The sequence below is a fragment of the Peromyscus leucopus genome, chromosome 5 (genome assembly GCF_004664715.2).
Source record: "Peromyscus leucopus breed LL Stock chromosome 5, UCI_PerLeu_2.1, whole genome shotgun sequence".
NCBI lineage: Eukaryota > Metazoa > Chordata > Mammalia > Rodentia > Cricetidae > Peromyscus > Peromyscus leucopus.
Genome location: NC_051067.1, coordinates 127,738,770 through 127,765,087, shown reverse-complemented (window position 1 = coordinate 127,765,087; position 26,318 = coordinate 127,738,770). Strand labels below are relative to the sequence as shown.

The 26,318-nt window shown below is 51.0% G+C and overlaps 1 protein-coding gene across 1 annotated transcript in view; it reads right to left on the bottom strand.

Annotated features, from left to right (window-relative positions):
• The window catches only part of Trim67 (tripartite motif containing 67), a 30,257-nt gene extending 5,723 nt beyond the window's left edge, over positions 1 to 24,534 (bottom strand). Inside the window, exons 1-6 of the mRNA XM_028889807.2 lie at positions 22,684 to 24,534; positions 8,361 to 8,456; positions 6,529 to 6,651; positions 5,177 to 5,287; positions 3,669 to 3,822; positions 1,081 to 1,226 (exon numbers count right to left, since the gene is read on the bottom strand). Of these exons, the coding sequence (XP_028745640.1) occupies positions 1,081 to 1,226; positions 3,669 to 3,822; positions 5,177 to 5,287; positions 6,529 to 6,651; positions 8,361 to 8,456; positions 22,684 to 23,691 (1,638 nt within the window). The 5' untranslated portion in view covers positions 23,692 to 24,534. The remainder of the gene's footprint in view (positions 1 to 1,080; positions 1,227 to 3,668; positions 3,823 to 5,176; positions 5,288 to 6,528; positions 6,652 to 8,360; positions 8,457 to 22,683) is intronic.
• Between the last annotated feature and the right edge of the window lie 1,784 nt (positions 24,535 to 26,318).

The window sequence follows — 26,318 nt, the reverse complement described above, 5'->3', positions numbered from 1 at the left end:
TTACATCTACAGGAGTACCAGATTAGAGGTGTTTCAACCCAGGCTAGTCATCCTGGTGGGGCCAGGCTTTGCCCCTTCCTCTCACATTGCTGGCCCCTCTGTCTGGGATGCTGTAAGAGGAATGGGGTCCTGGGAGGATGGGGTTGCAGGTGTGAAGCTAGTTAGGATGTTGCTTGAGACTTGCCTGCCTCCACTACCAGCCCTGCCAGAAGCCGAGGGGGACACCGAACGAACCCTCCTGCCCCTGAGAGCAGCATCTTCTGCTCCCTGACACACCTGACTCTGCTGGCCTCTGGTTCTCCAAGACAGCGAGCTTCCTTGACTGGACCTCGATTCTCATTTTCTAGGGTCTTTACTTTAATTCCCCATTCACTTCCAAGTTCCCGTTGTCCTACTCTGCCCCAGTATGTATTGGTTTGTCTGAAACAAGATGTTACTGTAGCCCAAGCTGGTCTCGAACTCTCAATCCTTCTGCCCCAGCCTCTCAGGGCTGGAATTCCAGGCATGAATCACCACACCTATTTAGCATTCATTTTCACGTGTCTTCATGAGCCAGCAGCTTTCCAGGTTCTGAAGGGCCCAAAAGAACACCTTCCACTGCAGAAACATGCTTCCAAGATAGGAGCCCACCCAGCCACCCTAGCATCAAAGCCAGAGAGCCAGACTAAGGCAGCCAAGAATTGTGTGGGAGGTATTTAAGATGTGGGCTAGCCTGTGGAAAGTGTACACATGTAGGCAGTGCACTCTCTGAGCTGTCAGCTCATACCTGTGGGGTTCCTCAAAATATCACCCAGACTTCTCTGATGGACACCTCTCCCTGAGGCTGTGGCCACAACTACTACCATAGGAAGTGCTCTCTCCACAAAGCCCAGGCTGGCAGACTTTCTTGGTCTTTGTAGTCATGGTGCTTGTCTTAGGGTAACAAAAGGGTTAAGAGCAGCCTCACAAGACAGCAGTCCTGTCTGGGCCTGTGCATTAGGGTTCTCACACAGCAGGCCTCACCTGCAACTGCCCTCCAGACCAGCAGGCCTCAGCAGGCCTCGATGGAAACTGCCCCCTGAACAGCAGCGTCTAGCTCACCCGGAACTGCCCCCCATCACCATCGTCCAGCTCCAGGATGTAGCCGTCAGCGGGGCTGTGGGTGAAGGGTGGTGTCCTCCAGGCCAGGGTGACACTGTTATTGCGGGTGCAGCACTTCTCCAGCTGCAGCAAGGGTACAGGTGGTACTGTGACAAGGATCATTCTGGTCAGCACACAGCACCCTCCTTCCGGCCCCAGTCCACCCCCCCCACCCCACCCCACCCCCGAGCCATCCAAACCCTTGGGACCTGTGCCCTGAGGAGGGAAGTCCTATTTTACATCTTGCCACCAACAGCCCTGGTGTTGGCTCCCAGGCCATGAAGCGCACCCATATGACCTCAGCACAGTCCATACTGGACATGCTGCAGAGTCACCTGCGTGGGCTCGGATGGCGGCTGGCAGGGCAGGAAGCCAAGTGAGAGCCAGCCCGCCGCTTACACTCGAGCTGGGAATGGAGGTACTGTGACTTCAATCTTAATGTCCTTCCGGGGCCTGTGTGTTAAAGGCTTGCTCCACAGGCTGGCACTACTTTAAGAGGTGAGAACAAGTGGGCACATTGGTGGTGTGCCCATGAGGGAGATGGTGGGACCCTAGCTCTTTTCTCTTTCTCCTTTGTGCTTCCTGGCCACAGGACAAGGCGCTGGGCTCTACCGTGGCATGCCCACCGCAGGACCAAAGCCACAGGCCAATCACAGACTAAAACTTCCAAACCATGCACCCAAATAAATCTTTTACAAGTTGATCATCTCGGGTGTGACAAAAAGATGAGTGACATGGATGAGGAACAAAATGCACAGGCAGTTGGAACTTTGATGGAAGGTTTGCAAGGTCAGGGGGCTTGACCATGGCACCAGACACAACAGACAGCCGGAGGGCTGGACAGTCACCCCATGGAGCAAGGGACTGAAGCAGGCATGCTCTGAGCTCACTAAAGGCAAGCAGGAGAACCTGACTATGTCCCAGCTCTGCTCGGGCTCAAGAGGGTCTGGAAGGTGACACTGGCCGCTCTGACCTGGTTTGGAAGGGAAAACGGCGAGACTTGTTCTATAAGCCTGCGAGTTTCATTTTGGCTCAGAATGAGCTTACTGTCTCTCCAGGCTTGGCTGACTACCCAGGAAGGGGAGTCTGTGTCAACAACAGGCATTTGGCTCAGCCCATCCCTCCCTCCACTTGGCTGGAGGAGACCCTTGGCACCCTCTCACTCCTTCATCTCCCACACCCTAAAATTCAGCATCTACACCCCCAAGTGTTTTGTCCAGGAGCCCCCACTTTCCAGGACTGTCTTCCCCAGTCACAGCTTCCTCCCCCCCGCTCCCCACCAGACGCCTGCTCCTTGCCACTGTCTCATTTACACCTGGGACAGGTGGAATTTCCAAACCTTCCCCGGGTGCAAGTTGTAAGGGAGTGAGTCTCGGGATGGCCTGAGGTCAGTGACAGGGCTCCCCTAAAGCCACACTGTCTGTCTTTCCCTCCGGATGAACCTTGGGCATCTTGGGGATGGTGACACATAGGACAGGAGTGCAGTTCTGGCCATCTTCTGTGAGTTTGGGGACTAGCCAAGCTGTGTGAGTTTCACTGACTCTTGGCTGTGGGTTCCTGTTGGCTCCCGGAACCCAGTTCCCACCATCCTCCACTGGTCCCTCTGTTCCCACCATCCTCCACTGGTCCCCCAGTTCCCACAATCCTCCACTGGTCCATTCTGCTCTCCCTCTTTGTGGGCGGAAGCGTGTTCCTGCCTTGGGGCCTTGGCACTCGCCACCCTCTGCCACCCTCTGCCACCTGCGAAGCTATTCCCCTGTTGCCCCTGCTTCCTGTCCTCTTCCCTTTCCCCTTCATCCTTTGTTTCCTTCCTCCTCTTCTCCTGCCTCCCTCCTCTCCTTCCTCCTCCTATCTCCCGCCCCCTTCTCATTGTCTCTTTTCTCCCTGCCCCCTTTTTCTTCCCTCCTCCTCCTCTTCCCCCAGGCTCCTTCCTCCTGACCTCCTTTTCTGCTTCCTCTCCTCCCTCCTCCTTTTTCCTTCCTTCTTTTCTCCTCACGTCTTCTCTTCTTCCTCTTCTTTTCTCCCTCCTCACCGCCCTCCTCCTCCTTTCTTCTTTTCTTCCTCCTCTCCCTCTCTTCCTCTCCCTCATTAGGATTACAGGTGCACCACCACACCTGGCGTCTCCCCCTCCCCTTTGTTCTTTCTTGCCCCTCCCTCTCCTCCTCCTCACCTAAGGATACACCCTGACATCCACACAACCCCTCTGCCCTTTCTCCCTGGCACCTGCTGCTAACATCAATGGGGTCCTGAATTGCTGCTTCTCTAGCCCGGAAGTGCAGTCTGGGTGGGAATCTGCAGCCTTGCTCACATCTGCAACCTGAGCCCCCGGGGCAGCACAGGACCCCTTCATTCTGCTTTCTGTCCTTGACCCTTGGTCTAGGAAAGGGAGTTCAGCTGCAGTTCTCCCATCCTGGCTAGGACCTGGGATCTTCACCCTTTCCTCTGCCACTCTGCATGACAGGCTCCTGCCGCCATCAAGCTGCACTTGGCCTGTGTGCCTCTTGGGGAGGCAGCATCACTAAATGGGTCCGACCACGGCTCACCCCTACATTTCATCTGGACGAAATCCAGCTGGTGGATGGCTTGCAGCAGCGGCTCGCTGTCCAGAGTCAGGTCAAATTCCGCAGACACTTTGGGCTCCAGGGCCCCTTTGACCCACTGCTCCTGAGACACCTGCACGCGCTTGATCAGGGCATCTGAGATCTTAAAGAGAGCACAGCAAGAAGGTTTGGGTTTTCAGAGGAAGAGCTGCCAGTCTTTATGAGGAAGGGCTCAGCTTTTTCTATAGATCACTGAAGGGAAGAGGTGGACTGAGCCTGGACCTGTGAGCCATGGCCAGGCTTAAGTGAGCTCAATCACCCAGACAAGCTGTGTTGTTTCAGCCACAGGTCAACCACGTGATCATGCTAATGTAGTTTTATATGCTTTTCATTTTTATGATCATGTTAATGTGAAGAACCACTAGGGAGTTTTGTTGTTGTTGTTTTGTTTTTAAGGTGGTCCAAACTCTTTTATGAAGTCACGGTGCTTTTTTGAGATAGGCAAACACACCCCTTCATACATCTGTTTGGCCAGTCCTCTCACTTTGCAAAGCGAAATATACTAGCAGTTGGCTCCTGGGTGTGAAGAAAGTGCTTCCCACGTCCCCAGGTTTTGAAACCCTTGCCCATGTCCTCCTCCTGTGTCCCCTCCCAGCTATTCCGCGGTTTCTGCTGCAAACCTTGACTGTCTGTGTCACGCCTGTGGCTCTGACTTCCTTTGCTGCAAAATTCTGCTTCTGAGACCTGGGCACACGTTACCGAAGAGCCATGAGGTGTACCCTTCCCCTTCTCCTCCTCAGTTTCTTTCCTTTTTAGATTTATTTTTATCTTATGTGTATGGATGTTTTGCCCGCATGCATGTCTGTGCACTGTGTGTGCCTAGTCCCCAAGGAGGTTAGGAAAGGGCATGAGATCCCCAGAAACTAGAGTTACAGGTCACTGTGAAGCACCATGTGGGTGCTAGGACCCAAAGCCAGGTCTTCTGCAAGGCAACAAGTGCTCTTAATCACTCAGCCCCTCCTGCAGCCTTCTTGGAGAGTAAACAATGGGACGCATGCTTCTCCCACAGGTAGGTTAACACGTGACCACGTTCCTGAGAATGAATGTCCTCAAGTTAGCCTGAATGCTGCTGAAGAAGTGGCCCTGACAAGGCTACACCATCTCTCGGGGAAGGTGGATCCTGCCCTCCACCTCTCTCTGTGCAGTTTGTCCTGTTCATGTGGAAGACTGTGTCTTCCCATTACTGGGGGCAACACTGGAGCATGGTATTTAGTCCCTAGAGATGATGCCTTTTTGACTTCTTGTTTACTGGCTGGTGCAGAATCAGGGTTATTGCAAGTGAGGGTCAGAGCCATGATGACAATCCAGGTATTCTGGCCTCACAGAGCAAAGGAAAAAGCTATTCAAGTCCCAGCCAGGGAGGGACAGAGCCTAGAGAGAGACCTGGTTCAGGAAGAGCAGGGAGCATGGGTGGAGCTGAAGAAGTTGCCTGCAGTAGTCTTCCAGGAGCTGCTCACCTGCAGGAAGCCAGAGGGGTCATCCTCCTTGATCACCTCCAGGCAGTATTCCATCAGGCCTGTGGACTGACGCAGCTTCAGCGTGCAGTGATTGATCTGGTCCCAAACCATCTGCAACGGAGAGAGAGCTCTGAAGAACCCTTTGTGGGGAAACATAGTCAGTTACATCGGCAGTGTGTGAGTGGACGCTGGGCGGCCGGGAAGGGCGCTGTTGATTTGCCCCACCTCATAGCCAGCACTCTACTTGGCTCCTGATTTGTGGAGTCATCACTGGGGAATCAGTGGGCCCCTTCCAGCACAGCAAAGCTTTCTGAGCTCTGGGCAGCCAGGCACACAAAGGGAATGATGTACAACCCACCCTGTGATGCGGTCAGCTTTCTGTCCGGTCAGGGATAACTTAGTGGGTTTCTCCTTATCCCCTTCCCAGGACACATGGTTCCCTCCCAACACACAACCTTCTCTCTTTGAAGTAATGTTTTCTGAGGGGGTTGTGGTACTCAGGAAGTCTGGGTTATATACTGAGTTTGATGGTTTGTGACCAGCAAGGATACATAGCAAGCCCCAATCTCAAAAAAACAAAGAGATAAACTAAGATAGTGTTTTCTGAAATGGAGATGTAGTTCAGTTGGTAGAGTGCCTTGTCGAGCATGGCTGAAGCTCTGGGTAATCTGCCCAAGCATGATATACACGCCTAGAATCCCAGAACTTGGGAGGTGGAGGCAGGAGGATCAGGAGTTCAAGGTCATACTCAGCTACATAGCAAATTTGAGGCCAGCCTGGGCCACACAAGACCCTCTCTAAAAGAAAAGCAAGTGTTTTCTAATTCACTTAGATGCCTCTGGCACAGAGCTCCTTGAAACCACTTCGGGTCATTCTCAGCTTCTGCCCAAGCCAGGAACTTAGTGCTACATAAGGGATCATGACTCAATGTCCCTTCGCAGAGCCTGGCCACACACATCATTGCTGAGTATGGATACATGAGATGATGTAAGAGTCTGAAGAAGGAGACAGTGCTGGAGACCTGAGCAGAGCCTGACTGTTTCTGTCGCTGTCCACACCTGCTAGGCAAGATGAGAGAAGGCCCCACCCACCCACCAGACACAGGAGCTCAGAGCAGGTGGGAGAGGGGAGGCTGCTCTAAAGACAGCAGGATGCTGTGGGCCACCTGGCTTTGGAGACTGCTTGAGAGTACTCCCTGACTCCTGCGTGTAACTGAACCAGCCAGCTCAGGGCCTCCCAGCCACATCCGTTCACTCACTCGCCTAAGACCATCCTGTGTGTAAGGCAGTGCCGCCCTCTGTTGGGTGCAGGTGACATCATAGGGGTAGAGGACCAGGTCACTCGGTTCTTACCTTCAGCTTGTGCTCCCTCTCTTTGGTCACCTTGGTGAGCAACTTGGCTTTCTGCCGGGTCAGTGCGTCCACCAGGGCATCACACTGTGCCACCAGGCAAGCTTCATAGTCCAATCCATTTTCCTGCGGAAGCAGAGAACCGTGATGAGGAGGGGCTGGCCTCTGTGGTCCAGAGGAGACAGCTCCTCTCAGAGCTCTCGACACTGTTTCTAAGTTGGGGGCGGCATGAATCGTGAGTGTGCATCAAGGAAGAGTTCCACGAACCGTGACACAGCCACAAGGTGAAACAGCCTGTCGTCTGTTCGGAGAACATTGTTAGTGCCGTGGAAAAGCCGTCATGAGAGATGGGAAAAAGGGAAAAAGCCTGGGTGAGGTGTGGCATGCCTGTCATCCCAGCCCCTGAGAGGCGGAGGCAGGAAGAGCTTGACCTGAAGGCTAGCCCAGAGACCCTGTCTTTAAAAAACGGGGGAAGGAAGGAGAAGAGGAAGAAAGAAAACGGGACATTAGTGGTTCACAGAATAATCCCATATACAATGAGTGTATGTGTATATGTGTGTGCATATGTGTGATTGAGTATCTCTATGTGTGTATACATATATATGTGTGTGTGTGTGGTTGTATGCATATGTCTGTACAGATGTATGTATGTGACAAGCACAGTCACCTCAGATGAGGGATGCTGGTGAGCTTTTTTTTCAGCTCTGTCTTCCGTACTCTCTAAGATCTCTGTACCATACACTTTGTTTTTATAATCAGAAAAAGTAAAGCAAACAAAAAAGTGTGAGTCTGTCTGCCTCGGTTTCCAGGTCTCCAGCATCTGAGTAGATTCTAAATTGTCCCCCTGGATCATATTCTGAATCATAAGCCCCAGGACGACACCGTGTGGCTGTGTTTGAAGCCAGAAGTTAAAATGAGGCCATCAGGGTGGCCCCAGTCCAATCCAAATGGTGTCCTTATAAGAAGGAGAAATCAGGACACAGAGACACACAGAGGGACAGCCCCGTGAGGACATGGGGAGTACTACCATCTGCAAGCCAGGCAGAGAGGCCTCAGGAAGAGCTAGGTGACCTTGGGCTTGCAGCCTCTGGACTGAATCCATTTCTGTTGCTGCCTCTGCTCCACCTCTGATCTCTTAACGGTGGCATTCAGAGAAAACTAATACATCTTGTGTTCATGGAACATCAGAGCCCTGTGACTTGAGACTCCCTGCGGGAATCAGGCAGGGTGGGCGTCACATGCCTGTCATCTTAGCACTTTTAAGACTAAGGTCAGCTTGGGCTTTGTAATAAGACCCTGTATAAATAATAAAGATAATAGTAATAACAATAATTGTTTAAAGGAGGAGGAAAGGTAGGGGAGAAAGAGGAGGGTAAAGAAGAAAGATTCAGGGCGCTTAGTCCTTTCCTCTGGCAAGGCATGGAAATGCTCCGGGCTCTCCTCTGTGCAGGTGGACCCTTCTGCATGTGCACATGGGTGAACTCTCTCTCCCCTGCCCATAGCTCACTGAAGTGAGATGCACTGATTTCTGTGTGTTTTCCAGCCTCAGTGTGGGGCGTAGCATAGACACTCAGATAACACGTTTTCTTACGGAACGAGGTGTTTCTATTTTGCTGCACTGGTTACACAGGCACGTCTAAGGACAAAAGATGTTCCCTGCATGTCAACGGACTGAGAGTGGCACTTTCAGCACCCAGGACTGTACAACCAGACAGGTCAACCCTCTAAAAAAAAAACCATTGCTGAAAATCACTGGTCCCAAGACCAGCCCTCCTTTTTCTCTGTGTATTTGACAAACAGCCCACACTGTCTGTCCAGCACCAGAGTCTGCTCACCTGGATCTGCTGCAGTATGTTCTTGAGCTGAACCAGAAACTCCTTCGCCTCTTTGGCCTTATCTGAAACCCCATTTAGGGCCTGAGACAGCTGGGCCTGGAAAAGACATCATATGATGGAGAAGCTAGTTAGCGTGGAAGGCACATACCTGCATCCATCATGATAGCCTGTGCTTGTAAGAGAGGTTAAACCGGTCCCACCGGTACGTTGTCCTCACTTAAAAAGAGGCTGTGGCCGACTCACAAGCCATATGAAACATTCCTGTTTCCCATTTGTTGTTGATGCTGTTTACTTGAGGGGCGGAGAGGGAAACTCTGGAGCTTGTACATGCTAAGTAGGCACTCTATCACAGAGCTACATCTGGACCAACCCTGGACCAACATGTATCTGTTTCCCAGCAGGCCTTGGTGAGTTGTTCTAGTTTCAAAAGCAGTGTCTTGGCCTAGCCTGGTTGAGGGAGACCCTGTCCTCAGCAGCCCTTGCCTTCACTAGATTCCCCTCCTGGCTTGACTTTTCTTCTGACTAAATTGTTTGGTTTTGAGAGTTGGAGACTTTGCTTGTCTCAGCTAATAGATATTTGTGTTACAAATGGTTTGTTTTTGCTTGGACAGCAGGTCAGGTAAGTTTCCAAACTGTGCAGAGAATCTGCCGTGAGGAGCTGAGATCCGCCTTGGCTTTGCACTCACCATGAGTATTAAGATGGCCCTGAGTTCCACTTTTGACACTTTGACCACAAGGACCCTCACTTACCATCAGGCTGCTGAAAATGTTACCAGGCAGATATGCCCTGACAAGTGCTGATATCTTAAACCAGTGACTCTCAACCTTCCTAATGCTGCGACCCTTAATACAGTTCCTCATGCTGTGGTGACCCCCCTCTCCCGACCATAAAATTCCTTTCATTGCTACTTCATAACTGTAATTTTTCTACTGTTGTGAATCATAATGTAAATATCTGATATGCAGGATATCTGATATGTGACCCCTGTGAAAGGGTCATTTGACTCCCAAAGGGGTCTTGACCCACAGTTTGAGAACCACTGTTAAAACCATCAGCTTTAATCCCAGCACTCTAGAGGCAGAGCCAGGTGTATCTCTGTGAGTTCGAGGCCAGCCTGGGCTACAGAGTGAGCTCCAGGAAAGGTGCCAAAGCTACACAGAGGAACCCTGCCTCGAAGAAAAAAAGAAAAAAAGAAAGAAAGAAAAGAAAAACAAAACAAAAAACTCAAAAACCAAAAAGCCATCACTTCCGAAGGCCTTTGCCACATTTTACTGGAGCAGGAGAAACAGAATGCCAGCAAAATCCAACTATCCAGGAAAATGTCCAGAATGCAGATGCCCGTGGGTGCTGAGAATGTGAGCCCAGCCCTCACGCTCCCACGGTGAGCACTCCACCCACAGAGGCATCTCCCCAGTCATGGTCTTTGCTCTTTTTGTTGTCCTTTCAGTTGCCACAGTGACAAAAAGTCTGATATATTCACATGGGAGAACCATCTAAAGACCGGAGTTCCATTACTACCTTCCATGGAACTACCGGGCCAGATGCTTTCCGGACCCTCGGGAGCACACCTGGCCTCGAGTCCCAGCAGTGTGGAGGAAGGATCTGCTGGTCTAAGCCACCTGGTTTGCACTGATGTAGCTGGTAACTCCAGCCAATGAACCCATTTTCTTCCAGCACCAGCTCTTCATGAATATTCACAGGATGGAATCATGCCACACATGCACTTTGTCCACATAACACAAGCAGACATCGACCTTCCAGAGAAGAGGCCAAGGTCCGGTACTTTCAGGATGAGTCAGAACCCCAGAAAACCAAGTGCTCTGCAAGTATGACGGCACCCTGCCACCTCTTTCAGATTAATCCACATCCAGCCTTTCCCGAGACAGACAGAGGCTAGGAGACTAACCTGAAGACAGTTCCAAATGAACCAGCTCTTTGGGGTTCAATCCTGTTTCCATTACATTGTTCGGTGGCAGACCCTGAGGTTGGAACAGCTCACTTTAGGCAGTCACTGGATGTGGCATGGCTGGGAGCCAGCGGGGGTGGAAACAGGACAATTAGGGCAAGCCAACCATGTTTCTAATTCTCAGAACAGGAGGGCACAGTTAGGACAGATGTCCAGTCTAAGCCCCACCACAAGAGGGTGCGGAGGCTAGCTTGTGTCCCCCTGCACCACCCAGACAAGGAAGCCATCTCTGCCACTCTCAGCCCCTATACCTGTAGTAACAATCATGATAATGACAGTGACGGTGCCTTTCCTTATGTGATGCATGGCATACATTGTGTTAAGTCCTTAAAGTGCATTGTCTCTGGGCTGGCGAGATGGCTCAGTGGGTAAAGTCCTTGCTGTGCAGGCCTGGGGACCTGAGTTTGGGTCCCCAGCACCTAGGTAAAAGCTGAGTATCTGTACCCCCAGTGCTGGGGGGTGGGTAAAAGGCAAACCCCTGGAGCTCACTGGCCAGCCGGCCTGGCCCAGTCAACGAGCTGCAAGCTCAGTGGTCTCAAACAACAAAGTGGAAATGGAAAGCCACTGAGGAACTTACCAGATGTGGACCTCTGGCCCCTACAATCACCTCAATACAAGTGTACTAAAATGCACAATTGCACACACCATCACAAGCATGTACATATACAAGAGAAAAGTGCACACAAGAAACGTGCATTGTCTTGTTTAATACAAATGGCGAAAGGCTGAATTCTACACTCATCATCCCTGTAACCAGCTTCCTCTGCCTGCCCACACCTCCTCTGTCCATGAGGCATTCCAGTGCATTTCCCAGCTGGCTCCTGTCATCTCGTGAGGTCAGCTGATTGCTTCTGACACAGATAAAAGAGAAATCAGAGGCAGGCAGGCAGGAACGGAGGGACTGGGGTCGGGGGTGGGGAGGAGGGATGGAGGAAGGGAGGGATGGAGGAAGGGAGTGGAAGACAGAAAAGGATGGGGGAGGTGGAGAGGGAGATAAAGAAGGAGAGGGATCAAGGGAGGAAGAGGGGGAGGGGAAGGAGAGAAGGGGGCAGACAGGCAGGCAGGCAGGAGGGGTGAGACAGCAGCGCGCTCAGAGTGCACTGAAATGTGCACCTGGAAAGATGCATGATTGGTCTACTTGTCTTTTCACACACAGCCCCTAGAATGACCCTTCCTTTGTGAGTCTCTCTGCTCTATGAGTCAATGAGCAGTTAATAGTGTCTGCTCTGAAATATGGTGTTGACATTAGCATACAATTCCAGGGTTACAGCTTATTCATTACTTAATAAAGGTTCTTTTGGCCTCCTGAGTGCCGGCTGCTCTGCTGGGTACTAGGAGTACAAAGACACAATAAGGCATGATCCTTGCTCACAGAATCCTTCAATTCCGCTGTTATTTCTGTGTGTGGTGGATACAGATAGCTCAGAAATGAAGAGATCGTGTCAGGCTCTGTCAGCTGCATGGCATCATTGACAGGTGTGAATAACAAGAGTCTAATCAAGATGGAGTTCTATTATTAGAGCAGGTTCTAGTATTAGAATAAGTACCCACTGGAGGCCTTGAGAATGGCCAACTGGTGGGAAAGCAAAGTAAAAATGAGCACCAGTCACACTTGCTGACCAGATAGCAGCTCAGGCCATACCCCACCGGCAACAAGAACAAGCCTGGTTGGGGAAGAATGGGCACAAACCCTGCACCGGAATCTCAGCCTTAACCAAGAAGCTAGACCTATGCCAAGCAGAGCTAGACAAGGATATCTTCACCCAAACTAAAACAGCTTTTTTAGGATCATGTAGGTTATAGTTTTAGTATCCTAAAACCAAGATGACCTCTCCATGATCAGGCTAGCTCAAGCACTGGTATCTCAAAACCAAAATATCCTCTCTAGGATTAGGTCTTGGAAACTATAATAGAATTGCTTCCGTGACAATAATGACTAATGAGAATTTGTCTCAGTTCGTCTCTGTGGTCAAATCACACAACTAATAAATAAATAAATAAATAAATAAATAAATAAATAAATAAATAAATAAATAGCATCTGTCTCACAGCTTAGATTCCATCCTTTCCCATCCACATCCCTCTACTCCACTGAAGCCTGACTTCCCAGTCCCCTCACTCCTCAGTGTTTTACACTGAGAATTTGTTGTATTTTTTGTTTGTGTTTGTGCCTGGAGATCAGTGGGCAGAGCTAGCCACTAGCTAACCATAGAGGCCAGGGCGCGGTGGCACACACCTTAATCCTATCACTTACGAGGAGGAAGTAGGAAGATCAGGAGTTCGAGGCCACCTTAGGCTACAGGAGATTAAATGAGCCTAAAAGAGAAACAGAGCCAGGTGGTGGTGGTGCACACCTTTAATCCCAGCCCTAGGGAGGTGGAGACAGGAATATATGGTGGGTGGAGACCGGATCTCGGCACCTACTTTGTTTGAGAATCCATAGAGGTTAAGAGGTCTCTAGTGGCTGCTGCTCTGCTTCTCTGATCTTTCAGCTTTCACCCTCAATATCTGACTCCGGGTTTCTATTGATAAGACTAATTAGGATCACGCTTCAAGAAATGGCTCCATGCATGCTCAGTAGTATGTGCTGCTGCTGTTCTTCCTTCCTTCTTCCTTCCTTCCTTCCTTCCTTCCTTCCTTCCTTCCTTCCTTCCTTCCTTCCTTCCTTCCTTCCTTCCTTCCTTCCTTTCTTCCTCCTCTTCCTCTTCCTCCTCCTGCTCCTGTTCTTCTTATTGGCTTTTTGAGACAGATTTTCTCTGTGTAGCCTTGGCTGTCCTGGAATTCACTCTGTAGACCAGGCTGGCTTTGAATTCAGAGATCCACCTGCCTCTGCCTCACCACTGCTTGGATTAAAAGTGTCAAAGGACAAACAGGTGTCATTCCTCAGGCACCTTCCTTCAACATTTTTGTTTGAGACAAAGTCTCCTATTGGCCTGGAACTTAGTCGAGGCTAAGCTGGCTAATGAGCTAAGGGGGACCTGCCTACCTCAGCCTCCCAACTCACAGCTGCTAGGATTACAAACGCGTGCCACCATACTAGATTAAATTCCGGTTCTTACCCTTGCAAAGTGAGCTTGTTACTGACTGAGCCACCTCCCAGTCCCTGTACTGAGATTTTTTTTGCCCTTTGAGAGAAGATAACATCTCCTCCTGAAGCCTTGGTGCTTAGGACACTTGTGATCATGACTCTCTAGTGGGCAGATTGCAGCATAGACCCTCCTGAGGCATAACTCAACAACGGATGTGATGGTGAAGAGCTACAGTCATCTCTGCTTAAAACAGGAAGTGCCAGCAGCAGCTGATAGCCGTGTAGACACACCGCTCCGTGCGTAAACAGTCATCCAGATGGCGGTGGTCTGTTCAGTGCCAACAGGGCTTCACTCTCCCTCTAGGAAACCTTTGTGGTTAATCACATTTCATTAATCTCCTAGTTTTGTAGACATCACCTAATAAACTAGAATCAAAGACTGGAGATTGGGTTAAGGCCAAGTATTTGCCTAGCACAGCCTAGACCTAATTTTTTCAAAGCGATTATTATTATTATTATTGATGTTGTTGTTGCTGTTAATGTGTATTGCATCTGAATGTGTGTATGTGCAAGTGAGTGTGCCCAGGGAGACCAGTAGAAGGGGTCAGATGTCCTGGATCTGGAGTTACAGATGTTTGTGAACCACTGGATGGAAATGCCACCACCACTCAGCTGTAAAAGAGTATTTTTTACATACAAGAGGAGAGATGGCCACCCCTGCAAGACAACAAATAAATCACAAGCCCAGGCTGATTTTTCAAACTTGTGTCAATCCTCCTGCCTCCGCCTCTTGAATGCTGAGATTACAGACGTATGCCACTATGCCCAGCTGAACATTCTCTTACTTACATCTTTGCTTACATCTTGATTATTCCCTTAGGTTAAAATTATAAGCACAAGGCCACGTGCTGGGTGTAATCCTACCACTCCTACCGGAGAAAGGAGCCATGGAGATGGGCTCTATGAAACTCCCAGGCCAGCTAACCTGGAGTGTGCAGCATGGTGGCAGAAACCTTTGGGGACCACCCTAGGCATTTTGGGATGGGGGATTGGGCTTTGTTGGAACAGCTACTCTTGTTGACCTTGACCAGTGATCACTGATGGCTGCTTTTGGAAGGAGTGAGTGGGTGTGGTAGATGCCAGGTAGCCTGTGAAACTAAAACTAGTCAGCATATAGCCTTTTCAGAAGAGCACTTGTTTTTTTTTTTAAAGATTTACTTATTTATTATGTACACAGCATGTATGACCAGAAGAGGGCACCAGACCTTATTACAGATGGTTGTGAGCCACCATGTGGTTGCTGGGAATTGAACTCAGGACCTCTGGAAGAGCAGTCAGTGCTCTTAACCTCTAAGCCATTTCTCCAGCCCCAGAAGAGTACTTTTGACCCGGCTATTGGTAGTGCAGCCGGCAATTCTGCACAGTTCCCTTTCCTGGGAACATTTTGGACATGCAGGGCTCCGTGGAAGCCTGGCTCACTCAGGATCTATGTTTTAAAAACCCTAATAGGGCTGAATATGGGGCTCTAAAGTGCTGGGTCTGTGGTTGTCACTGAAGGTCATATGAGAAGTAGGTACGTCCCTTAGAAATGGACTCCGGGCAGCTGGGCTTCTGGGAGTTTGGACCCTGTGTTCAGGTGGCTCTGAGTGCTGGGTAACAATGGGGAGTTCAGGGGTCCTGGCCTGGAGAGGGTGGGATATTGCTGCCAGGTTATGGGAGGGCACAGGGGCGGGACTTTCTCGACTTTCCTGGGATTGAAAAGAAACTGGTTTGATACTGGTGCTTGGGTTTCCTTTCACTTGTACCTCAGTGGTCCTCGAAAGACAGGGAAGATGCCCCATCCACAGTGAGAAGACTGTCAAATGCTGGGGGAGTCACAAAGGCCACAATTGGAAGGTCAGCAAATCCCAACAGTAGAGAAAGTCAACTCGCCTTCCCCACTTGGAATCCCCAAAGTCTTTTTTACCTCACACACTGTGGAAAGAGAGGGTCTCATGTGTCTCAGGCTGACCACAAACTCAGTTTGTAGCTAAGGATGACCTTGAACTCCTGATCCTCCTGCCTCCAGTCTGAGTGCTGGAATGACAGCTACGGGCCATCTGCTTTAGGGGTGCTAAGGCTTGAACGCAGGTCTTTGTTGGTGCTAGGCAAGCACTCTACCAATGGAGCTGCGTCTCTTTGGTTTTATTTTCTCATCAACTATGCCCAAGCTTACAGACTGCCGCCTCTTCACTTTCAAATGAGGAGACCTGAGGTGAAGGGGTTTAGTAAACTGGGAGGGCGAGGCATAAAATAAATTTGTTAAAATGGCCCAACAAGAAGCTGGGCAGTGGTGGTGCACGCCTTTGATCCCAGCATTTGGGAGACAGAGGCAGGTGGATCTCTATGAGTTTAAGGCCAGCCTTATCTACAAAGCAAGTTCCAGGACCACCAGGGCTGAAACACAGAGAAACTCTGTCTCGGAAAACAATAAAACAAACAAACAAACAAACCGAAAGCCAAAAAATACTCCTACAAAATTGATCAGACCAGCTGCTGAGGACCACCATTCCGTTGGAAGAGTCTCAAGGCCAGAGAGGATAGAACCCAGACTTTCCTAGTTTTTTTTAGATCACACTGTCCCTTGCTCTGTGGGGGCCGACTCACTGGGCATCAGTGATGTGTTCTCTAATGCTATTATGTCCTATGCCTATCTAAGAACTCTTGACCAGACCTTGACAGCATTCTACTGCCTTACTACCTCAGCTCCAGAATCAACACCTATCCTTTTCTCCCTTGTTGAGCAGGTCTCACATACCAGGATGACCTTGAACTTCTGATCTACCTGCCTCCACCTCCCACATGCTGGGATTATAGGCTTGTATCACTCTGTCCAGTTATGTGGCATTCAGGATTCTTGCTTACCACGTATCCGGGGCTTTGTGTGTGGTAAGCAAGCACTCTACCAACTGAGGTATAGATCCAGTCTGTCTTCCTTTCCTCCCTCCTTTCCTCTCCTCTCTTCCCTCTCTCTCTTTCTTGATAGGGTCTCTCTATGTAGCCCAGGCTGGCTTGAATTCTGCAAAGCTGGGATCAGAGACTTGCACCACCACACCTGTCACATCTAAAGTTTTCAGGCAGAGCTGAGCACCTTCATTCTGAAGGGCAATGTCCTCCCTGAAGCAGGGATTTCAGACATGGCTAGGAAGCACTGAAGCCCAGATCAACCTTTCACTTCTTGTTGAAGTGGGGTGGTGGTGCAGGCTGAACCCTGCTACCAGTGGCCCAAAAGGCAACCCTCCCTAGAATGGCTCACATCAGAAGTCCTTTGAGAGGGTTAATCCACTCCCAGGAGCACCATATAAAAATGGGTTTAGACAAGACCTACAGGTTCCCACACTGTTTTAAAAGGTGATAATCAGCAGATTTCAGTGTCACCTAATGTCTCCTTACTTGAGAACCACTGATCAGATGACAAGCTGCAGTCATGCTATAGAAAAATTAGCACAGTTGTGTGGAAGGCATCTCCAGCCTCGGAAACTGAGGGACATGCTGCTGGCAGCCCACCTAGGCTGTGATGTGGATTCTGCCACATTGTAACAAGAACAACAGGAAAGAGCCTAAGACTCTAGGGTTCACTGGGAACCTTACACCACCACAGTGGGAGTCTGAAGTGGAGGCTCTGCTTCATCTTTCCGAAGTGGCCTTCGCACAACTCATCCGGTGCTCTCATGCCCAACGCCAAAGCTAGACACTGTGCTCAGCTGTGTTCTCTCTTCACCCCCCCCCACCACCCCAGTCCCAAGTAAGATGTTCATTTCGCTTTGCTTTGCACATGGAAGTGGGTGTGCTTTCATATGGGTGTGTACACATGTATATATGGATTGTATAAAGATGTGTGTGGAGGTCAGAGGTCAACATCGGGTGTTTTCTTTGACTGTCTTCCCCATTATTTTTTGAGATAGAGTCTGGTATTAACTGGTTTGACTAGGCTAACTGGCCAGCCAGCCCTAGGACCCTCCCATCTCTACTTCTCTAGTGCAGAGGTTACAGATACATGCTGCTATACACCTTTTTATTTATTTTTTAACCCAGGTGCTGGGGATCTGAACTCAAGTCTTCATGCTTTCACTGGGCCATGTCTCTAGACCTTTGTTTGGTTTTGGATTTCTGTCTTTTTTGTTTTTTTTTTTTTGTTTGTTTGTTTTGTTTTGTTTTGTTTTTCAAGACAATGTTTCTCTGTGTAGCTTTGCACCTTCCTGGATCTCGATTTGTAAATCAGGCTGGCCTCAAACTCACAGAGATCCACCTGCCCCTGCCTCCTGAGTGCTGGGATTAAAGCACCACCGCCCGGCTTGGATGTGTGTGTGTGTGTGTGTGTGTGTGTGTGTGTGTGTGTGTGTGTGTGTTTACAGGTACATGTGGAGAGGTATATATGCATATGTGTGTGCCTGCAGGTGGTGGAAGGAAATATATATGCATATGTGTGTGCATGCAGGTGGTGGAGAAGGTATATATGCATATATATGTATGTGCATGCATGTGGTGGAGAAGGAATAATGCATCTATGTGTATGCATGCAGGTGGTGGAAGAGTATGCATACATACATGTATGTATATATATATATATATATATATATATATATATATATATATATATGCATACACGTGTGCATGCAGGAGGTAGGGGGTATATATGCATCTATGTGTGTACATGCAGGTGGAGGCCAGAGAACAACCTCAGGTATTATTCTCAGGAGCCCTCCACCCTGTTTTAAAACAAGTTCTTTCACTGGTCTGGAGCTCTCCAAGAAAGCTAGGCTGGCTGGTCAGGGAGGTTCAAGGATTTTCCTATCCCTACCTCCCCTCTCCCCCAGTACTGAGATTACAGGTGCAGAGCACCACGCCTGGCTTTTTATGTTGGATGCTGGGGATCAAACCCAGGTCTTCACAGTCACAAGGCAAGCGCTTGGCCCACTGAGCCATCTTTCACAGAGCTATCTTCTTCCCCAGTGAAATCCTCCACACTCTGTAGTTTCCCGTGAAGCCGAGGAAGGAGAGGAGAGCCTGCTTTCTTCCTTTTTCATTGTGTCTCTTCTGTAATTGGGAGGATGCCCTAGGTCCCGGAGGCTGGAGCACTAGGCACAAGCTTCAAATTCAAGATCTGTACAGTCGTATTCCCACGGGTGGCACTACCCATGGTGCAGGGCAGAGACCCATGTGTTTCCTGTGTGTCCTCATTACTAAGCAGAATGATTGAGCTTGAGGAGAGCAACATTTATTAAGCTGCTATTGTCACCAAGCCAGGGATGGCCATTGATTTTCCCTGTACAACCTTGGACCCTGAAACCTTAGCTTGTTATCAAGTTCACTTTTCTATACAAGACACTTCCTCTCTCTTATGAATTCAAATTCTCACCCCAGCTCCCTGGTTTGCAATCTTTTTTTTTCTTTCTGAGACAGGGTTTCTCTGTGTAGCTTTGGAGTCTGTCTTGGAACTCTGTAGACCAGGCTGGCCTCAAACTCACAGAGATCCACCTGCCTCTGCCTCCCGAGTGCCGGTATTAAAGACATGTGCCACCACTGCCCGGGTGCAATCTTTAACACTATAAATGTTTGGGTTAACAGGACCCTAAAATAGTCTTGGCCCTCTAGTCTATGAAAACATAAAAGCTCATGAAATCTGAATGGGAGATTTCACACCTAAACTTCTTTTTAAAAAATTTTGTGTATGGGTGCATGTGGATATGTGCATGTGAGTGCTAGTGACTGAGAAGGCCAGAAGAGGGCACTGGATTCCTTGCAGCTGAAATTATGGGGGATTGTGAGCTGACTGCTGTGGGTGCTGGGAACCAAACTTTGATCCTCTGCAAGAACAATATATCCTCAATCACTGAGTTGTCTTTGGGTCCTTTGCAAGAGCTGCAGGTGATCTTAACTTCTGAACCATCTCTCCATGCCAGATTTCTTAATTTATAAAATGATGTCTACTCACCTAAGAGATGAAACAATATGCAACAGAATGTAGTGTGGGGGACAATCATTCTGGGCAAGGATTATCAGTCATTAAAGTATAAACAATAACCAAAAGAGATGAAGAGACCATCTCTTCAGATCCCCAGAACCTATATAGGCTGAGTGTGGCAACACATGCCTGTGATCATGTGCTAGGGAGGCAGAGATAGGAGGATCCCAGGAACTCACTGACCAGACATTTTGGCCCATCAGTGAACTCCAGCTTCAGTGACAGATTTTGTCTTAGAATGCAAGGTGGAGATTGATGGAGGAAGACAGTGGACATCAATCCTTGCCCTCTACAAGAGCTACACAAGTGTGCACCCATATACATGTGCACCCACAAACACATAAATACAATAAGATGAATAAACAAAATTTGAAAAGAAGCATATCAAGTCTGACAAGATGGGAAATGGCGTGGTGAGTAAAGGCACTTGCTGCCAAGCTTGATGACCTAACTAAGCTCCTTCCAAGGAACCCATATGGTGGAAGGAGAGAACCAACTCCTAAAAGTTGTCTTCATGCTAATAGAATCAAACCATAGCATGCACAAGTGCACACACACACACACACACACACACACACACACAGAGAGAGAGAGAGAGAGAGAGAGAGAGAGAGAGAGAGAGAGAGAGAGAGAGAGAATAACAAATGTAGCCAGGCAGTGGTAGCGCACGCCTTTAATCCCAGCACTCAGGAGGCAGAGGCAGGCGTGTCTGTGAGTTCGAGGCCAGCCAGAGCTACACACAGAGAAACCCTGTCTTGAAAAGCGCCCCCCCAAAATTAAAAAATAAAACAAATGTAAATTTAAAAAGCATACAAATTAAAGAAAACTGAAATAAATTCAGAAAAAAAAAACACCAGTTGCTGCTTTTTCCAAGTCAATGAGGCTGAAAGAACAGGGTGCTGCATTCTGCAAATTCATGGGTTAAGCATTAAGTACCCTAAATAGAAAATGACACTTAATGGCTGAGCACCACAATGGAGGAGGCTATGTACAGAGAATTATACTTACCCCATTCCACAAGAATCCAAACTAGATGTTATTTCCAGTGGTTTCAAAGTTAAAGTAGCTTAAGCCCACGTAGCTAGTAGCTTGAAGGCTGAAATGTGGAACCAAGCCTGTGGCACCCTACAGCAGGGCTTCGTTCGAGGAGTATATAGCAGGGGCTGGATCACTGAGAGAGAGACTTCTTATTTGCACTCAGGATCACTAGATGTGGTGGGAGCCAAATCTCCAGACCTTTCAGTGGCAGGAGGAGATCTGGATGGAAATGCACATTGGCCCTGCTGAGAATCCCTGCTTTAGGACTAAGGATCTGACCGCACATCTATTAAACATATTTCCTGCTCCAAGGCAGATTTTCAAAGGGTCCTCTGCTTACTTTTTTCTACATTTTTTCAAGTGAAAAAATGTAGCTGTTTGTTGTGGTTTACAGCTGTAATCCCAGCACTCAGGAGGATGAAAAGAGGGTTTTTGTGAGTTCAATGACAGTCTGAACTAAACAAAACTCCTCAGCAAGGGGCAGTGGTGGCGCACACCTTTAGTTCCAGCGCTTGGGAGACAGAGACAGGCAGACCTCTGTGAGTTCAAGGCCAGCCTGATCTACAAAGTGAGTTCCAGGACAGCTGGGGCCTGTTACACAGAGAAACCCGTCTTTAAAAAAATAAATAAATAAATAAAAATAAATAAAATAAAATAAACAAAAAACTAAACTCCTCTAAATATTAAATTAGCATAACAACATACATTTATTGTAGCAATTGAAAGAATAAAAGTAACTATGTGTTCCACATAGATAAGCCACATCTCCATCTGGCTGCTCTGGGCTGTTTGCAGTTCATATGATAAGGTGCCTTAGCAAGCTATCTTATTTTCCTACAGCTCTACTCAATCCAAATACACACAATATTTGTTAGACAGTCTGGGCACCCCTTACATCTTCCAGGGTGGATTTCTGAAGGTTGGGTGCATGAAATGCAGCCTCTTTAACGGCCCAGGAACAAGTGACTCTAATCTGCAAGTGTAAGGAGGCATTGAGGCCCCTCACACAGACTGTCGGGTAGAATGTCAGGTGAGGAAGTGACCTGATCTTGCCTGATCTTGCCCAGGCAGATTGTCATGGCTTTTTCTCTTGCCCTGTGTCAGAGAAGAGAGCATCCTGCCAGGCATTAAGTGGCTAGCAGTGGCACTCCCAGAGCAAATGCCAGGGGGTGGAGGGAAGGCTGTAGGCAGATGTGTTTGGTCTCTTAGTAAGAACTTGGTCTGCCATTCCTCCACGGCTTCAGTGTCAGAGCCTTGGGCAAGAGAAGGACTCTGGGGGAAACCACACTCCCTTCTTGAAGGACACACCCAAAATCTCTTGCATAGCCCAAGATATATGGCCTCTTTTCTATAGGCTGAAAGGAGTTTTGGGCATAGAGCAAGCTGGAAACTATCAAAGGAAGAGACGTTTCTTCTCTGGAAGCTGAAAAGGAAGAAGTGAATCTGCTCAGTGAAGCTGATGGAGGCTGTGTGGAACCAGGACAAGCTGAGCACTGGGTGCTCCAGGGTGTTTGAGCCAAGTGCTGCCTCCCTGCCTTGGCAGCAGATTCAAGGAAGACTGCAGATGGGTTCCTACAGGCAGCTGGTAACACTTGCACTTTAAAACTTATTTCTCCCTTGGAAGAAGGGAGTCCTGACAATGTGCCTTATACTTTAAGAGTGAGAGCCCTGCTTTTGTGCTTTGGCAACCCTTTTTGAAGAATAGGGAAGTCTCAGAAAGGAAACTTAACAAGTCATTTTCACAACCCACCAATCCAACACCCAGTGCGGGTACCTAATCCACTGAGTATTGGCCAGATGGTGACTGCTAGAATCCTTGGAAGGGTAGATGGATGGATGGATGAATGGACGGGTGGGTGGATGCATGCATGCATGCATTCATGAACACATGGATGGATGGATCTGTGAACATGCTGATGGATAGACAGATGCATGCATGCATATGTGAATGCATGCATAAGTGTATGGAGGGATGGATGGAAGCATGCATGGATGAATGGACGAATGCATGGATAGATAGATAGATAGATAGATAGATAGATAGATAGATAGATAGATGAATATAGATAGATAGATGAATGCATAGGTGGATGGAGGGCTGAATGGAAGCATGCATGAATGAAGAGACTTATGCATGGGCAGATGGGTGCATGCATAGATGGATGGAAGGATAAATATATGGGTGGATGGATGGATGGATTCCTATTTGACCCTCAGTTTCCCAAGAGGCTAGGAGACTCTTTTGACTTCTACCCTGGTTGACATCCACGCACAGCTAGTGCTCACCTTGTGCTGCTTCCACGTTGCCCCGAGCGGCTTCACCTCGTGTTTGCCGTGTCTGCCTTCCTCCAGGCACAGGTAGCACACCGGGCTCCGACAGCTCACGCAGTACATGCTGTAGTTCTCCATTTCGTGCTCGGGGCATGTGGGGAACTTTCGTGGCGCGCTGGCTCCGGCACCCCCTGGGCTCCTGCATCCTCCTGCGCTGGGGGCGGTGGATGTGCCGGCTGAAGCAGGGGTAGCCTCTGGGGGCGCGGGCGGCGGCGGGGGCTGAACTAGCCGATGCTTAGCGAAAGGGCCCCGGGACGGGTGGCATTTGAGCTGGCAGGTGGCGCAATAGAGCACGTCGCATTGCTCGCAAAGAGTGGCTGCCGGCTCCGGTGGGGTGCGGTCGCACAGCTGGCAGATGGCCACCGCTGGGGCTGCAGACGCCCCCGCAGCAACCCCACGGCTCTGCTGGTACCGCTGCACTATGCCCTCCAGCAGCCGGTTGCGCTGGAAGCCTCGCAGGCCGCGGTGATCCAGGGAGGCGCTGCGGTGGCACTGCGGGCAGGTGATGGAGCTGGAGGACGAGCAGAGTGAGGAGCAGGCAGCGCCCCGGGCCGCGGCGGCAGAAGAGCCCGGGGGCGCAGGCACCATGGGCAGCACGCGGACTCCGTTGGGGGACTTGAGGCTGGGGGTGTAGGAGCCGTAACCGCTGTCAGTCTCGCTGTACAAGCTCAGCTTGTCCGCGTGGTCTCCGCCTCCGGCCGCCCCGCCGCCCAGGCCTCCAGCTGTGCTAGCTCCAGCGCCTCCGCAGGTCGCGCCGGCCGCAGCGTCCTGATCCGGAGGGGGCGCGGCGGCGGCGGCGGCACCCCGCGAAAGCAGGAGCGGTGGGGGCAGGTGCTGCTCGCCGTCCGGGGTCTGAACCGCGATGGTGCGGGCGCATGGCAGGCAGACATTGTGCGAGCAGGGCAAGATGATGGGCTCCCGGAACAGGGAACCGCACACAGGGCATTTCAGCTCCTCCTCCATCGCCGCGCCCGCGGCCCGAGCCGCTCCGGACCAGCGAAGAATGGTCAGGCTCCGAAGACAAGCGCAGCCGGGCGGGCGAGGTCAGCGCTGCTGAGACGGGAGGCGGGGGCATTACACGGGCATGCTGTCTTCACCCGCGGGGGGCACGCCCCTCTCTGTCCTCAGGCCACCGCCCTAAGAAGCTTGGTCGCCAGAGAAGGGAGGGGTCCTCACCTCCTGCAGGCGAGGCTCCCGCACCAGAGGCGGCCGTCTGAAGGTGGCGGGTAGCCCTCGAGGTGGCCTCTGAGGTTGTCCGGGTGATGAATCAGCAGCAGCGGCGCCGTCCGGATACCTCGTGCCTCCCCTCCGTGCAGGATCAGTGTCCCGCTGCTGTCAGCCAGCGAGGCTACTGAGCTGGGCTCCGCATCGTCGTTGCCCGGAGTCTTCTCCGAGCGCCCCGCCCCTACCCAGCTCTTGGCAGAAGCGCGAGCGGCTGGGCCAGGACTGGTTCAGCACCACCAGACGGCGGACAGCGCCCGCGAGCGGGAGGAGAAGGAGTCAGCGCCGACTCCCGGTGCGCACGGCCAGCCAGGCTGCTGCGCTCCCGCGGCCGCCTCGGCGTCCTCGGGCCCGGAGGTCGTCGCCGTCCCGCTCCCCGGCCGCCGCTCCCGGAGCTGCCTCTTCGCAGGCCGGTACTGACCCGCGTCCCCGACTCGTCTCGCCAGCTCCGATTCCTGCGGCGCCCCTGACCTTGGCCGCACCACGCTGCAGCGGCGGGCGGGGAGCGAGCGCCCGCTGGCTCGGGAATCCCCTCCCGGCCCCGCCGCCTCCCGCGCCCGCCGCGCCGAGCGCCCAGGAGTTGTAATTTCCAGAGCGAGAGTAACGGGGCGGGGGGCGGGGAGCCAGGCGTCGGCTCAGCGAATGAGGGCTCGCCTCGCGCGGCTGGCAGTCGGGGGCCGGTCCGAGGGCTTCGCAGGGAGGATCATTGTGGAGAGCAGCAGCTCGGGGTTCGGATGGAGACTGCGTGGTGAATTAGCACGGCGCCCCGCCCCGCCTGCCAAAGCACTCCTGGCCCGCTCCCGCCCTGCCCACTCCCGGCCACCATGAAAGCGTAAACAGCGGCCGCTAAAAGGCCAGTCGCTTGGAAAAAGGCCCCGCAGAACAGTGCGACAGTCGCTTCCTAAATCTATTTCCCCGCAAAAGCTTTCCAGGCACAAAATGTCGGACAGCCTCGCGCCAAAGGGCGAGGTTTGATTTACGTATCGCGCCACCAGCCTTTTTGTTTCCTCGGTTCTACCGAGGCGGGTCGTGGACGACGAGAGGCCCGGAGCGGCGAGGACTCGGCGGGGACACCGTGAAGGTTGCCAAACACAACCTCCCCAGGCTGCTCGCGGGTGGGGAGAGGCAGGAGGCGGCGAGCAGGTGTTCGCTTTATGAATGGGAGATTCCTGCAACGCCGCCGCCCGCGCGCCTGGCGGCCGGGCTCCTCCCGCCATCCGCCCGGCTGTTCCTCTCCTCCGCCGCGCCAGGTAGTGCCAGCTACCCGGAGAAGGGAAAGGCGTGCTGGGCGTGGAGCTAAGGGCGGGCCGGGGAAGGGAAGAGCGCGTGGAGCTAAAGGCGCGCCACGCGGCCCTCTCTTCCTGTGGGATTCACGCTGGCTGGGAACAGACAAGGAAATTGTCGGTTTAAAAAGGATGTGTCAGCCAGCGTGGTGGCTCGTGCTTGTAATTCTAGCACTTGGGAGGCTGAGGCAGAAGGATTGTTATGCGTTCAAAGCCAGCTTGGGCTGCATAGTAATTTCCAAGCTAGTGCGGGTTACATAGTAAGACTCTGCTGGATAAAAACAAACAAAAACATCAATCGTGGTGCAGATTCCGCGCTGAAGTGATGCAGGGCCACTGCCAGTGTTTGGAGAGTCAGCGGTAGGGAAGAATGAAGCCCACAGAAGAATGAGGCAGCTGCCTTGGCCTGGATCAGTGCCTAAGGGATAAAACATCTGGCAGGAGGGAGGTCTCCGGAAAGGTCATGGCAAAGCACCCCAATAAAGAACCCTGGGGTTCTGCAGCTTTCTTCCACTTTTGCTTCGTCTGGGAAATACTATAATAGCACTTACGTGTGTGTGCCAAATTTGTTACCGTAAATACAGATGTGGCCTACTTTCTAACCATCTCACTTCAGCTAAACTGAATAGCTTACAGAAGCCTGGCTCCACGTTGAAGAGCAGGGCCGCGCTAAACCATAGACATCACATAAGCCCTGCCTCTTGCTCCTCAGGTGGGGGACGGGGACAGCCCTATCCTGGTCTGCTCCTTGTAGATGATGCCTCAGTCACCCAGTCCTGCCTGCAACACATTGAAAAACCCTTCAGAAAGTCACCATTGAACCCAAAGTCTAGGAGAGGGACAGCATGGGTTATTGAACGCTCTTCAAGAGCCCTTTCTGCTGAACCCAGCTGTCCAGCTCAGCCCCACCCCTGGTGACCACAATGGAAGTCAGAACCTCCTAAAAGCCTCATGATTCCATAGTGATCAGGGAAACCCTGAGCTCTCCCGGCATCACATACTAGGCCCCTGTTTCACATTGCCATTTTCAGACCAAGGCAGCCTGCTTAGGTTTGGGCAGGGTGGCCCTTCTTAACCAGGTATGTG